We start from the raw sequence: 16,471 nt of genomic DNA, 5'->3' as shown, positions 1-16,471 counted from the left end.
AAACCTAAAGCTCTAATAGAATTCTCTAATTGTTCACATAGATATAACCACTTCAGCTGCAAACTGATCTACATATAGTTCAGACAGTATTGCTTCATTACTCAGTCGACCGGTGCCAACTCAACGCCTCTTCATCACACGAAGCTTTCAATATAACCGAAAACGGGAGCTTCGTATATCTTCTGCTTTCTTTGATCATTTTCAAGACGAAAGAAAGTAGAAGAAAGAAAGGAAATGCATTTATTGACATAAGAAATAATAAAATAAACAATAAAAAGGTTGAGACAAATAGGCTCCAGTTCAGCATTTATGCCAGACAAATTGTGTCAACTAAAGTTATGTACTGTTAAACGATTCTAGGAAATTTTGTGGAAGCAGTAACTAAACATGATATGAAATGAGGAAGAATATGATCTTTTACGAGGATGACAATTCAAATTAGGTAGGTGATAATGGAGAGTCGAATGTTATCATTGCTTTCAAAAACATTAAAAAATTAGGCATAATATAAACTTTATTTTAAATACTTGTCACCGTTATAAAAATCAACATGATTATTAGAAATCATTTCTGCACATGGATAAACGTTGTCGAAGAACTTGAATGAAATGGAGTATTACGTAGGTATTAAGTAGATTTATCTATTTGTACTTGCGTCACTGAACTCGCAAATTAATGAAAAATTATTTGCACAAATGTTACTAAAACAGACACAAATACTAAAACCCATTTCATATGTTTTTTAGGCTAAACTTTATCCATATTCATTATGAAATCTTTATTGCAATGAAATGCAAGTGTCCTTACTTTTATGTTTTCAGTTTTTTTGGCACGAGTAACTCAGTAAAAAGCTGGCAAAATCCCACGATTCGCACAATTATCTGCATTCTTAATCACCTCATACACTTTCTAAATATCCAATAACTCACAACTGTGTAAAAAACCCAAAACATTTTTTGTGCATTTAACACGTTTCTGCGCAAATATGTTCAAATATACTAAATCGATTTATGCTATTAGCAACCGGATAAAAATAAACATCACACCATGACAAGCATGAAATAATCGTTTTTTCATGCTTAGGTCAATCAAAGGCCTAACACGAATCCAGTTATTTTTTTTTAGATATTTGAATGTATAATTTAGTCACCAAAACTCGATTCAATGAACAAACCAATTACAAAACATTGCAAAAATAACAACAAGAGGTTAAGAAGACCAAGCATCATTAGTGTCCAAGCAATTAAAAGCAGAAACAATAATGACGACCTTCACAGTTCAGATGCAAAGCGCCCATTAGACATAGGAGCTAATGGCAACATATCTCGGCTCATATAACCTAACTGATATCGAAACTGGGTCAGTATGCAAATAGGTTTCATGGAGATGAAAGCTCTTGACATTGACCACTGGTCTATAGTGGACAGTAAGAGAGATAATATGAAATCTATTTATGTGAACGATTGTATTGACAATGTTTCCTCGACTATGACCTTTACCTTCATAATATCAGATGCAGTGTAACCTAGAAGTTTTATACTTGTGCTGTATTTTGCACTGGTTGCAACCTGCGATAGATTTTGATAAGGAAAAGGAGTCGAAAACTTTTTATTTGTCTTACCAGGTATACCAAATATGGTAGAAAATGTAACTCAAGGTGACCCAAAACAAGGTCTGACAAAAGTAGAAGAAGGAAGAAAGGGTGATGAAGACAATAAAGATTTATTTTATATCCAAGCACACAAAGAACTCAATACAAAGACAAATACAGATGAAATTGATAAAGTAAACACTACACAGCTCATTCAATAGCTCACTGACGTAACTGTAAAGGTCGTTGACATTCAAAATCGTAAATTACCGTTGCGGATTCTATCGTGGCAAAAAACATGTGTACCTCGAATTGTGGTCTGAGATTTGATAGATGAGCTTAAAAATACAATAAATTAAGTATCAGGACAAATTAAATTAGCTTCCAAAACAGGATTTACGAGTGCCAAAGATTAATTATAGTTAAAAAATACGGCATTTTAAAGAGCATCGATTAAAATTAAGAAAGGAGCCGACCAGAGCCATACTGTCACAAAAGTAGGCCATCAAGCCAAAAGTAGAGCTGCTCTTACTTTGTTGCATCGCTTTTTATTCTGGACACATGATATAGTAGAATTCTGTCACGTCTTTTAGTATCGTCTTTTATGGGTTTGGCATTGCAAGTATCTGTAGGCGTCAGAGGGAGTTAAGTATCAGGTAATGGATCTTTTGAAGGATCAGAATCGATGGTATTAAATCTTTCTGGTAAGCTACCGGAACTGCTTCCTCATTTGATTGCACTACGCAGTATCGTTATCAGTTAAAAGTCCCCTCTTCAATTCTAGTTAACGCCCGGATAATATGCATTTATCAAACATACCTAACCGGAGTATGCAAATATTTTGACTGCTAAAAGCCATTATAAATGTTTTTTTTTTTTAATATATAATGTTCTTGTCTAACCGAGGCTTGAACGAAAACTTGACCATCTGTAGCCATTTAAGCAATTTGGCAATCTGCAATATATAACACATTCAAATTAGCCTTATTAAGGGCTTGTTTTAGTAATAAACAAAACGGTTGCAATAAGCATATTTTTTTGATAAGGTAAGTATTTTAAAATATGTTTTCTGTTATATTAGCATACGCTATCGGCAAGTACATTACCACCGATCATATTTAATTTTGTACGCTAAGCTAACAAAAATACATCAAATTCAATTACTCAGTAGAATTTCATTAGACAAACATAATACTCCATTTGGAAGTCAAACATAGCTGTATCCTTACACACACAAAATAAATCTAACGGACATTTTTAAATCTATCAATAGACGACCTACTTCTTATTTATCTTCAAGCAAATTGCTTTACATATACAGAGGCGTTTCAATCAATCAATCTCCAACAATCAGATTGAGAATTGAGACTGTTGGTGCCTTCAATCTTTCAATCGTCATGTTATTATTACGCGTGAACACCATATTATCTGTTATGTAAATTGTCAATGCTTCCTCAGAGCTGTTTGACTATATTGACATATGAACGGCTCTTGTTATATGTTTACTTTTAATCTTCTGAGTGATGTGACCTTTTAGATATTAATATCGATTAAGATCTTTTTGGTGACTCTATTTATAAATGGAATTATTAAACAGCTTACTTTATACCTGTTACTACTCACTCAGGAATAATGACGTTTTATGTTGGAAAATTATTTATAAGTCGGTTTTAGGTAGGTACACATTTAGGATCTTGGTTTAGTAAACGATTTAGAGCTACAAACATTAAAATTCAACAGATGTTCTTGAATAAGAAACTCGGTACCTAATACCTTCTTATGTATTTAAAGTTATGAAGAAAATATTTAAGTGCTTAAGCGTTTTTCTTGATTTAATAAAAGATTACTTTTTATCAAAGTGCGTGCAAAATATGTAGGTAGGTATAGGCCTTTTGTCGAGTGTAATAAATTTATGTTACCGCAAACGGCTATATAATCGAGAGAATTTCTACAAGATTGTTGCTTTTATCTAAACCACTTAAGTATTCACGCATGACAAAAGTGTTACTGTTTAGAAACAAAACGTTATTACGTACAAACGTAATAAACGTTATTGTTTAGAAAGTCATTGATTGAATCAATGAACAAAAGTTAATCTGTGGAATTCCATTGATAAGAATTCTATTAACACTAAATCACGGAAAATGTAATAAAGGAAAGTTCGCGAACAACATAATCATTTTTTATGAAAATGAAGAAAAAAAATCATATTAAACGTTGTTTAATAACTACGAATTGTTGTTAATTGAAAATTCATATTAAACAATTCAAATTCGACGTCAACGTCGAATTGTCAACTAATCATCAACATAAATGTTTGTTTTACTATAATTTATAAACAACTGTTAGTTTGTAACTCCCGTGAAAAACGTTTAATATGAATTTTCAACTAATATGAATTGTTGTGTTACAAATTCATATTAAACGTTTTTACAAACTAACAGTTGTTTATAAATTATAGTAAAACGAACATTTATCATCCTCCGAGCCTTTTCCCAACTATGTTGGGGTCGGCTTCCAGTCTAACCGGATGTAGCTGGGTACCAGTGCTTTACAAGAAGCGACTGCCCTGCCTGACCTCCTCAACCCAGTTACCCGAGCAACCCAATACCCCTTGGGTAGACTGGTGTCAGACTTACTGGCTTCTGATGACCCGTAACGACTGCCAAGGATGTTAAATGACAGCGGGGACCTACAGTTTAACGTGCCATCCGAAACACGAACATTTATGTTGATGATGATATAAGGCGGGGCCTTAGTTGATTGAAGAGGAAGACTAGTTTAGCATACCTAACTTTACTGGACACTACCAAACCTTTTATGGAATACTAGATTTCCCTGCAATTTCCCGGGTGGGCAATTTCTCGAGTTGAGACATTTCACTTGTAAAACAAACAACTCCGTTGCTTATAAGAGAAGTATAAATAAATAGTGACAATCTACTCTAGAAGTGAATGGTTTCTCAGAAGTTGTTACGAAGATTATTTTACACAAACAATTTACAACAAAGTATAATACAATTACCTACTTCGCACATCCTGATTAAAAGTAGCGGTTGCATTCATCGATCTAGCATTGATATAATTTTCCAAACTAGCGAACTTCCTGAAATTAGAGCTTTCAAGCAAGTAAAGAAACAGTCTTCGAATCGAATTTACAACACTCGCAAAACGAAAGGTACAAACTTAAGGCTTATACGAAAAATAAGTTCACAGATAGAGGAAAAAACGTCAGTAAATCAATATGGTATTACCGGGAATCGTCGACGGTACATATTTATGTAGGCCATAAAAAATACATTATACCTGTTTTGACGAGTATACCTATAAAAGCTTTTAATAAAAAGGCTCCGGAGAAAAATCTTACAGGTAAGATGCCTATAAAAATATTACCGGGCTGTAATATCAACTGGATGTCTTAATCTGATGTATGAAACCTTCCATATTTTGTCATTTATGATATTAAGTTCTATGTTATAATAGGAGCCTAGCAATAACCCTATTTGATAATTGGGGAAAATAATAACGTCTCTTCTTCTTATATCTGTGTCGGACGTCGTATGCCCAGAAACTGGACGCGATGGGTACAACCGCGAAATGTCCCCTTATCGCAAACAAAGGTCACTAAACATACTTTTGACGAATGTCAGGTTTGGCGAGTCACCTACACTTTTTATTAGCCTAAAATTTACCAAAACTAAATTTTATCCACATGACATCTAGCTTCATCTCAAAGGACCCCTTAACTAGATACATATCAATTATCCTCTAACTAAGCCTGCAATTTGGAACCGGTATACTCCTACAATTTTCAATTTGGAGCAGGTATGCTTTCCATTACATTCATGCACATTCATTGCCCAAGACGTGCACATCTCAATAAGTACTAAAATAAATCCTATAAAGACACAAACCTCCTCCCATGACAGTATGGAGCTCTCGACGGCACTGATCCACATGTCGCCCGCACCTGCGCTCACGTCGATCAACCCGCGCCGCCCCCCGCCCCCCTCCTCCGTGGAATGCTGGAACAAAAACGTTGATGTTAGTAATTGTGAAAACTTGACTAGGTAGGCTCTTACAATATTAGTAGTTTCGAAAATTAGAGTTGAAGATGTTTTTGGCAAAAATGGCTATTTCTGATAACATTTCCTGATATGATCATCATATGATGATATCCTGTTATGACATGATCCAAATATTTCTAAAACAATCATATATCAATTAACCCATTCTCCATATTCGCAAGAAGTTGCTAAGTAGTTGATATTTAGGTTACAGGTGTACGGATAGGAGAACCAGATACCTATATGAATAGATTACTGAATAAGGTCAGTGAAGTGATTTTGTAAGCGTTCGCAAAAAATGGTCTTTCACAACACAGTTTTACACGAAGCGACAGCCATTTTGCTTCAGTGGGACCAAGGTCACAATCTGGATCAAGACAAATCCAGCCACACCTCATTACATAGAGATACATACAAGTTCCGCAATAACCTTAGGATTACAAAGAATACACTTTCTAGGTTGCTCACATGTCGCAAAGACCCTTTTGGCGAACTAGCAAATTAACTTTTGTAGGTTTGGACTAACGCTTAAACCTCTTTCAACATAGTACGACCAACCAAAATAATAAGAAAAAAATGTTCTCACATTTTCGACTCAAACAAATAATATATTAAGTACTGTTACTGCGTGACTCCATGCGGCACGCGACGAAAACACGTTTGTAGGAAGTGATAGCCATACAATATGTATTCCAATCAATTTAATGAAGTATATTTGCTGTGGAAACATTCTAGCAATAGAAACGTACAACATAATTTATTATAGACAAGCAATTACTTCAAAAAGACGAGATAAGAAAATTCCTCAGTAACAAGGTTTTGAAGCAAACATCGTTTAGGAGGAAGACAATTATAATCTTAGTAATTCAGGCTGAGCAAATAAAACAAAGGCAAAGTTAAATTATCTTAGTCTCTCAGAATTCATAAGATTCTCGCTACAATACCTCGCGACAAAATAACTAGGATCCTGAGAACATCTTGAGAAACTTTGTTCAACCGTGAGAATGGATCGGAAGCCATCTTACTTCACACTCTATTAATACTACCGATAATATGAATAACAAGAAATATAAACATGATTTAACAGCTGTTTATCTTACATTTCCATATAAACAACGTTCAATCAATCAAATGTTACAAGACCAATTAAAAACAATCAGTTTCTTGTTCCATATGTATGACACTCTGAGATTTTGCACATGACTTACTGTAGCTACTCTTATCAATATGCGTCAATGAATAAGTTCTGATCAACATGCTAAGTAAATCAATATTTAGGTAAGGAAACCACCGATACAAAAAACGCTAACAACTTAGAATACAATAAGACCAAAATACACATTACTTTAGGACCAAAATACATAACACTTTAGGACCGAAGGACTCACATCCGTACCTCAACACAAAACACACTTTGACCGCAAATTCGCACACAAGTTTCGCCGTTCAACCTTCAAAACAATACCTGTTGGTTATCCCGAGTATGTGGCCGCGCAAACACGACAAAAACGTATGTTTTTATACTGAGATAAATGCTAAAAACACGTTTGCACGCAACGTCGCGCGCCGTCAGACTGATCGTAAATAATTAAGTAACAAATGAACTGTGGCGCCGTTTATTCATATTATGCTCGTAGACGCGGAATAATCGAGTGGTACCGTAATAAATTCGTAACAATGTGTTATTAACTTTGAAGGAAAAACTGCTATTTTCTTTATTTATTGCTGGCTACTTGTGTTGGTGATACCAGTCTCGCATGTGACTGGCTTTTAAGACTTAATAAATTTTGCGTGAATTTTCTATGATTCAGATTTATCGACGTATTATAAACACTGCGAACGTGTAAATAAACTTTTGACTCTACCATATTAGTCTAGTTGGCGTGCAATAGCAAACAAAACTGTTTTATTTGCCTCGATTAAATGCAATTTATTCATTTTCTTAAAGAATTAAAGACAAGACTATATCAATAAACCACACAGGGATTATAAAACAATAACTTATAATATCACAAATACGAAACTAAGTCGATTTAAAAGTTTTAAATCGAGACATATTAATTCGGAACATAATGATATGTAGGTAATAAAATATTTTTATTACAAAGTGTGTCTAAATGTTACAAAGTATAGCCACGTTAATCAGCTAGTATTAGTATCAAACTAGTCTAGCTGAATGGGTCTGATTAAGCGCATCGAATGTGCAACCATGCAAGATTTCTGATAACTTGCAAAGCTCGACAACTGTTTGAAACCGATCATTCGATTAGCGACAATAATATTGCTGAATCCGAAATCCGTTTAGAACGAAAACTTAAACCATTACATTTACACCTTGGTTAAAATGTGTTTGTTTTGGAAATAAAACGACTCCCAAAAACAAATCTTTGCATCTCTCTCTAGAAAGTAAATGCCTTGAGGTTTCGGCGGTGTATCCCATCGAATTGTATTTGTCTAAAATCAGCGTACGTTTGTGTAGCGCCATACTATCATAATGGTGTAAAGTTCTCGTCAAAAAATGTATCTAACGAAAAACTTCTTTTTATATTTTTTCTTGTACACTTACACACCGAATGAACTAGAACATCGCATTTGGATATTCAAAAGCTTCTCAAGATCTCCTTTGTCAAAGATGAAATCCGAATCCAAAGTGAAGACAAAGCTACAAGAGTTTTGTAAATAGGACGGTAGGCATACACACGGTTTTCGCGGATTTTCCACGCTGATAATAGGAGTCAAAGTAGTAATCAGTCTACATCATTAACGATTGCATGCACATTTTCATTAAGAGGTAAAGAAAATTTGAATGCAATCAACAAAGTAGTTATATTTTTGTGTCAGAAAGGGGTAAATAAACAGACGGATCGTCTGATGGAAAGTGTGTTACCGGCCTTTTAAAAAGGTGTCTAATCATTTCTTGAAGGTTTAAAGAGTGTTGAGATCCCAAAAATTCTAGCAAAGAGCAGAACTATAAATATTGAATCATGGTAATACGCGGCGCAGATTGACATGTAAAAAAGTCAATTTTCCGTGACAATCGGTGCGTGAAAATCACATTTGAATACTTTCAATTCATTCCCTATTGAACGACTACGCAAGCATGACGCAATTGTACGTCATCAATTTAGTAGACCTGTCAGGTTGACTAAGTTTTAATACTTTATGATATGATAGAATAGCTTCCGACAGCAGTCTCACCCACATCCCGTGAAAACTACTTCGCGTACTGGGATAAGAAGTAGCCTATTGCCATCCTCGATAAACAGGCTACTAACGCCGAAACAATTTCTCAAACTGGTCCAGTAGTTTCTGAAATTAGCTTGTTCAAAAACAAACTCTTCGGCTTCATAATTATTATATAGATTAGATAAGTATCATATTCTTTAATATGCTCTACATACTACATGCACAACAATATCGCCCAATACCTTTGCTGCTCCGAAGTTGGATACTAAATTATTTTGTAACCCTAATTTATTTACTCTTCAACAAACATTATGAAGTTTCAGTGTAACCTGTCATAGCTTTTCATTGCATTCACCTAGCTAATCAATAAACTGCGACCTTCCGCCCTAGCTGGCTAAGCAAATAGGTCATTTCTACTGGCATACGTTTGTTCAAATGTTACCTTACCTTACCTTTTCCTCATTAGAGAAATAATTAGTTGTACATTTTTTATGTTGTTTGTGTAGCTAATGAAACAGGTGAAACAAAGGCCTTATTTATTCGTATCGTTTTTAATTATTAGTTGTTATGTCGGATTTATCGAATAAATACGTTTCCACGTGAAATAAACAGTTTTTACGAAAATATAATTTAGACTGGAAGCTGAGCCCATCATTGTTGGGAAAAGGCTGGGCAGATGATGAAAAGATAAGTACATTTTACAATATTGATTTTAACTTTAACATTTCCCGCTAATCTCGGCCATAAAATGGATAAAATCTGAACAGGGATCAAAGACGCTGTTAGGATCAGCACTTCAACATCAAAGTTACAAAAAACCCTTAAAGCCTTATCACCTAGGTATATTTTCCACAGCTTTGATAGAATTTGATCTTATCGAAAATCGGTCGGTTATGCGTATGCTGCAATTTCTACAGACGGATATAAGGTCGATAAAGTATTTTTAAAAACTACCCCAAAAGAACAAATAAATAAAATGAGCAAAACTATTATTTATTTACGTGTTATTTATGTTAACATACATAAGGTCTACACACTTTTCATCTACGTAGAGCAGTTCCATATAATTGAATCGCTTGTCCATGTCATTTAATACTGGCAATAGAGATCGAGTAACTTCATTATCTGCGAGATATTTTTATTGCACTGGTTTGTTTATTTACCATTGTGTAACGCTATACCAATGACGATGTAACTTTCAGATTTAACTCCGTTCATAATCTGCTTGAGTACCAGTGTTTTACAAGGAGCGACTGCCTATCTCACCTCGACCAAGTTAACCGGGCAACCCAATAACATTGGGTATGAAATTAAAACTTTACCCACTAACTCCGTTACACGGCAATATCTGTAGGATGGTCAAAATACCGATTTTCAGCTGCGTCCGATTAGAGTACAAGCCAAGTCCAATACAGTTGGGGAAAAGGCTAGGCAGATGATGTAGAGGATATTCAAATTGACTCAGTTAGACCCAGCTGTACAGTGTAAGCAATTTTCAACTCTCACTCTTGAAAATTGTTTCAATGAAGACTAAACTTTCATTTTCCATTTCATGTTAAACACACCACACAAAATAACATACTAACTTATTCACACATACGTTTCTCCGTTCTCATTTGTAGGGAAACGCGAAACTATTGATTCGTTGCGCGTACGCATTAGACATGCTTCACAATGTTTTGGTCAGCAAACACCAATGTAATTTGCGTAACAATTTACTTTGAAACTCTTTTGGCTATTTGGTCGATATCCTTGTGTGCTGCGGGATTGTTCGAAAGAGTTACCGCGGCCCTGGTACGTAAAGGGCTTAAGGACCATGATGGGTTTTAGTCAGCAAGAGTCTGACACTTCCTCACGCTGCTAACCCACAGCGGGAGGGGTATATTGATGATTTCCCATAAAAAAATCGATATCTTGTGTTAAACTTGCAATTTTACCAATCTCTGTGGTGATGGAGATGGTAAATTCGAGTTGGACTCATGACTGAAGGTTCCTATACAATCCCTTTTATTAATAAACAGGGAATAATTTTATTCCAAGCGTAAACAAAATCAACTCGTTACCAATTTCATTTCAAAAGATACTGTTAGCTACAGAACGGCAGATAGCGGAAAATACGGAGAGACGAACACGAAAGATATGCAAAGACAAAACAACAATAGGTACCCTACATCAGTTAGATCTATATAGAACCCTAAAAAGCGAGATAATAATGTACCGTCAGCATAATATCGAAGTAGCAGCTGCTTACTAACCCAACACGCATGCGCTAAATGAAAAATTCAATTTTTCAAACGAAGGTTTTAGCTAAATGAAACCTTCATGCCTGTTAGGTTTGATTGAATAATACAATTCCATCACTGAATTTAAATGATACATTTTGATTGAAAATAAACGTTTTTAGGGTTCTTATAAAAGACCGAATAAATTGCCTCTTTCTCCTAAAAAGACAATGGCGAAGGTCATCATTTAAGATATTTAAAACCTTTCTTTTCAAAACCATACCTATTTTATTGACGGCAAAATTGAAAATTATGTCTCGAACTGTGGCAACCGCTAGAAGATACATAGTTAAAGATTAAATTTGATAAACGGAGTCAGGTACCTCTCGGGAGGCTGAAACCCAAAAGGGACCCTTGACGTCATTTTAATCTAGGGACGTTTAAGCCATGTCATTCAAATCTCCATATTAAACCCTCTAACGCCCATCGTCCTACATTTATATTCCTAATAGTTGATTATAATCTACAACCTTCCCCTAAATTTTCCGTCACGAAACCCCACTATTCATATCGAAAATTCCAAACAAACCTCTTTATTCCGTGACCTATTTCAAGATGAAAAGAGCGCCACGAAACTCATCTGCAAAAATAAATAACTTGGCCGCTATTACTTAAAACCGAACAATGAAGAATAAATAATCTGGCGAACAAACTCTGGGACAAGCCTGGTTAAATTTTAACTATTAACGTTACAAGTTTACAAGGGAAATTACAAGCAATCACGTAATTAAAAAGTTTGGGACGACGACGAATAAAGCTTTTAATTAATTATTAAAATTACGGAAAACGACGTTAATGGAATTAGTGGGAGATGTTCTCGGGCTCAGGAAAAGCCTGGTTGAGCATTTTCAACATCAGCAGATTACCTGATTCATTTATGCGAAAGGAGATTTAGATTTTTCGAAAACTGATGAAGCTATGCAGGTGGATTAGGCGCACCATTAATAGTCTGGCCTTTAAATTCCAGCAATGACAGCCTTAAATAAAAGGGCAGAAGAATCACGAGCTTTGCTTCTGCGAAAATACCGTCAGACTAGAGAGGCTTTGAGTAATTATAACAGCATGTTTACTGTAGGAACTTTTATTACAGTTTCCCTAGGTAAATACAACGTTATGAGAAAAGGAAAGATGCCTGGTCAGTCTTATCACAGTGGTAGTGACTACCCTGCATACGGTCCTGGACTAGATTCGATAGGTCGGGCCTGTTTGGAACCTTTTAAAAGGTAGCTTGGAGTCTGGAAACTAGCAGTGAAGAAGAAGAATGATCTGTTGTCCCTCAACTACCAATCAAGAGCTAGATATTTACAAGCCGCTTCTGCGCCGGATTTACCATGTCATTCAGTTTGTACCCATACATCTAGACAATTTTAACTGAATAGCTTGCTAAAGTAGGGGCAATTTTTTTTCTCACAAAAAATCTCGATACTCTGTAGTGGAATAAATTCAATAATTTACCTACAGTTTGACTGTACATGCTGAAATGTGAAGGATATGTCTAAATACTGCAATTATTATTGTTATTTTAGCGAAATGGAAAAAGGCTAGCCAGATGGTGATTATTTACACAAAATGTTACTCAAAAAAGATATTATACATAGAATGTATAATATTCTTAATTTCTTGTATGTTGGCTTTACAACCTACTGATCTGATTGCAATAAATTATTTTGTTAAAGATGATGATAATAAACAGTTATTAGCGATGGTATTGAAAATAGTCTAACAATACAATCACATAAGGCATGAATATTATTTGTATGCCATCTGCATGAACGATTGTAATAAATATTAAATTATTACACCTACCATAGCTGCCTCCATTAGTTACGCTATTAGTTAATACATATTTTTCTAAGTGATCAAAGTGATCATTGTTCAGAACAAATAAATGCTAAGTATTATCAATTGAGAAAACATCTGTGAAGATGAAGAGAGAAAAAACACTTCGTTTTTGAGTACAGAATTTTGGAAACAACAATTGGCTTTAAAGATTTCTTGAAAAGAACTAATATAAGTATGTTTAGAGCATTGCCCATTATTAGGTCACTTTCAAAGTAGCACAAATAAAAATGTCCTTATCTTGTATACAGTTAGACATCTCTTATCATTGCCAATAATATAATTATTGACTGATAAAGTAATCATCACAAATCAAACAATATCACTTGTTCTTTCACAAATAGATTGTTCATTAATCTGTTCATTCAACCCATTTAGAATATTTTGTTCAGATTTTATAGTCCTAAATAGTACTGTGGAACATGGTTTTGTTTAAGAATAGTCAAAATTATATGGACCACCATAATGCTACCATCTTTATTTATGTAATATTGGTGCGCCCATCATACAACACAGTTGCAAGTACATCTTGAATGTGTCGCTTGTGCAACCATTTTTAGGTACCGGCGGTGCGGCAGAAATGTGGTAAGTAAGGGACTACATATGCATACTTCCTTGATTTTTTTTGTACTGCTACTGTTTTATGAGGGCTTTATCAGTGAAAGAAAATCGTTTTACTTTAATGTTAAGTCAGATAAATACCTAACTTCACCAAAAAGTATGTCTACATTAAAACAAAAGTATGTGTCAGTAACTACAAAGATTTTGATAACAAATTCATCAAATAGTAAACAATACTACTTGAATACAAGTTCTAAAAACATAGATGCAAAATATTTTAAATGAATAGACAATAGGTGTGTCATATGCATTTGTTTTTACTATGCAGGTAACACCTTCAGTGACTTTGTGACAATACTTTTTTATTACTTATTTGGCATTGAAACTGTTTTAAGGGAATGTTTGGAATATATAGAACTTTGATTGCCTTTGTATTTAATATTATTGAAGACAAGCTATTTACCCATGTCCCGTGCGAAGTAGTCACATATCTGACAGAATATAGCTAATGTTTCTCAAGGATAATGTAGCTTCCCAATAGTGAACAATGTTTCAAATTGTTTCAGTACTTTGGGGCCTTTAGGGTACAAACAAAAAGGTCCTTCCTCTATATTATACTAGTATTTCTAATTGAAGATTTAGAGGACATTTTAAGCCAATTATTTTATTTTAAGATAAACTAAGGTTGCCTGTTGATTCTATTTGAACATACTACATGCAGTAAAATATTGAACTTTAATTTAATAATTATTATATAATTATAATAATTTGTAATGTTACAACAAATAATGTTGAATACAGTCCTTAAAAGTAGGTAATCTTAGTGCAAACAAGCCCTTTGGTTTTGTTTGGTTTGGTTGCAGTAAAAATGAGTCATTTCAACAAGTTGTGCTGTGGTTTAGGTTTTAAGAAGTGATGATCAATAATAATTAGGATATTATTTTCTGACCTCAATGATCACCTGACAATTTTTTTTCCTTTTATGCTTTGATCAAATTCTTTGTAGAGTATTTTTTTTTAGAGAAGCATGTTGTAGTTAAGCTCTATTGTAGAGAAAATAGACAGAATCTAAGGTTTGTGAACACAAAACAATAAGACAAAAGGTATAATTCAAAGAAAGAAAAAGTAGTAATGTCTAGAGGAGAAAGTGAGAGTGCGAAATTATAATACGCGCACGAGAACCGCAAAAATCTAGTTGGCTACGTTACAAAGACTAAACGATCCTAATTTCAGCCATTAAAAATGTGAATGACAGCTGAACATAAAATTATGAAGAAGTCAATCGAAATACGTCTAGAACTAGAACGATCTAGGTCGTATTCCGCGCATACGTAGGACAAAACAGCCGTAACTAATGTACGCGCTGAATCAGACCCCTTTCATGCAGCCCGTGATCTTCACACAAGTTATCAAAGGCACAAAGATTATAGAACATACGCTATGGCTAATCTAAACATTAAAACGCGACAAATCAATAACATCTTATACAGTACACAAACAAAATCAATAATTTGAACAACGAACTAACCACACTGGCGGTGTCTTGGCTGTCTAGTGAATACTTGTCCGTTTCCTTCCCGTGGTGGTCGTTGGAGAAATTCTCATATTTGCGCGTAGGGCTACTTTTCATCGTTCACACAGTGCCTCACAGCTTAGGCCTCGATAGACATTTTCACACCCAAGAAGACGACACGAGCAATAGCAACAACGAATGAAAAATCACTAACAGAAAACAGACAGCAGAGCAGCAAGTAAACTGACAAGTGACAGGACACAGCGGACAGCAAATCTGACGTATACATTGACACTAGAGATGTACTGTTTTCATATTATATTTGATAAAATAAGTATTCGTATCAAAAAATAATATCTACTTATCTTATCTGACGCGTTTTCTAGATAAATTAAATTAAAATAAATTGTTAATTAATTATAAAGAAATAGGATTCAGCTACAAAGCTAAAAATATAATCCAGAGTAACGGAGAACCGTATAGTTTAGCACTATGGCGCGTGATCAGTCCTAATTTATGATAGTATTTCCGGTATTTACATACTATTATTTATCAACAAGCTTGTAATTAACTAAGAGGAAACCTTAGCACTGTTTCTATTAATACCTATGTATATTTACATAAACAATCTACAATTTAGTTCCAACATTTTATAACCTAACAACATAACGCAACAACTTCTAATTGAACACCTGATTGGTATACTTACATTTTTCTGATCCCACGAATCCTCCCACAGTTGAACTGCTGTATAATCATTATTTGTTTCATTTTTGTAATTTCTACGGAACATCTGTAAATCAACACCATTTTGACACTGCAATTTTATTTTCATTTTTACCTACATTGTTCTTGTAAAAAGATCGAATATCATTATCAATATTATAAGCACACAATCACAAGTTTTTAAGATTATTTTTTCCAATAAATTATTATGTACCTACGTAATATTTAAATGATGTTTTTGCCTACTCACCTAAATAATTAAATAGCTAACTAACTTCTATAACATACCTAGTTACGCACAGGACAATAACATAACCACGACTGAATTAAACTAAAGTATCTAACGTACTTATCAGTACGCACGTAAGCAGTTTCGTAGTACTAAATGAGATAACTCATACATTGCTAATTAGCTTATCGCGATTTCGCAAGGGTTTTACGTAAGTTTTATTTCAAACCCATTGGGGGTTTTATAAGGAAATATTTGAAATGAAAACAATGTTTCTAATATTGTGGATGAACCGGAAAATATTCTTATCTACCCACACGTCATTTTTGTGATCGTGTATTGGTAATGCCGATACGTATGTAGATAACTAAATATCTCCATCAAATACTAAATTAAACAAAGCTTACCTAATTTTAACAACTTTTTTGCTAGTTCTGCTTTATACAAAAAAAAATCCTTACTTGACTCACAATTTCTT

At 34.2% G+C, this 16,471-nt stretch overlaps 1 protein-coding gene across 1 annotated transcript in view; it reads right to left on the bottom strand.

Annotated features, from left to right (window-relative positions):
* Positions 1-15,297, bottom strand: part of LOC126056962 (calcium-transporting ATPase type 2C member 1) — a 60,492-nt gene extending 45,195 nt beyond the window's left edge. Inside the window, exons 1-2 of the mRNA XM_064037021.1 lie at positions 15,054-15,297; positions 5,505-5,615 (exon numbers count right to left, since the gene is read on the bottom strand). Coding sequence (XP_063893091.1) covers positions 5,505-5,615; positions 15,054-15,155 — 213 coding nt within the window. The 5' untranslated portion in view covers positions 15,156-15,297. The remainder of the gene's footprint in view (positions 1-5,504; positions 5,616-15,053) is intronic.
* Positions 15,298-16,471: the final 1,174 nt, after the last annotated feature.

This window comes from Helicoverpa armigera, chromosome 11 (genome assembly GCF_030705265.1).
Source record: "Helicoverpa armigera isolate CAAS_96S chromosome 11, ASM3070526v1, whole genome shotgun sequence".
Taxonomy (NCBI): Eukaryota; Metazoa; Arthropoda; class Insecta; order Lepidoptera; family Noctuidae; genus Helicoverpa; species Helicoverpa armigera.
The sequence above is the reverse complement of the archived record's forward strand: the minus strand, read 5'-3'. Positions and strand labels throughout refer to the sequence as shown.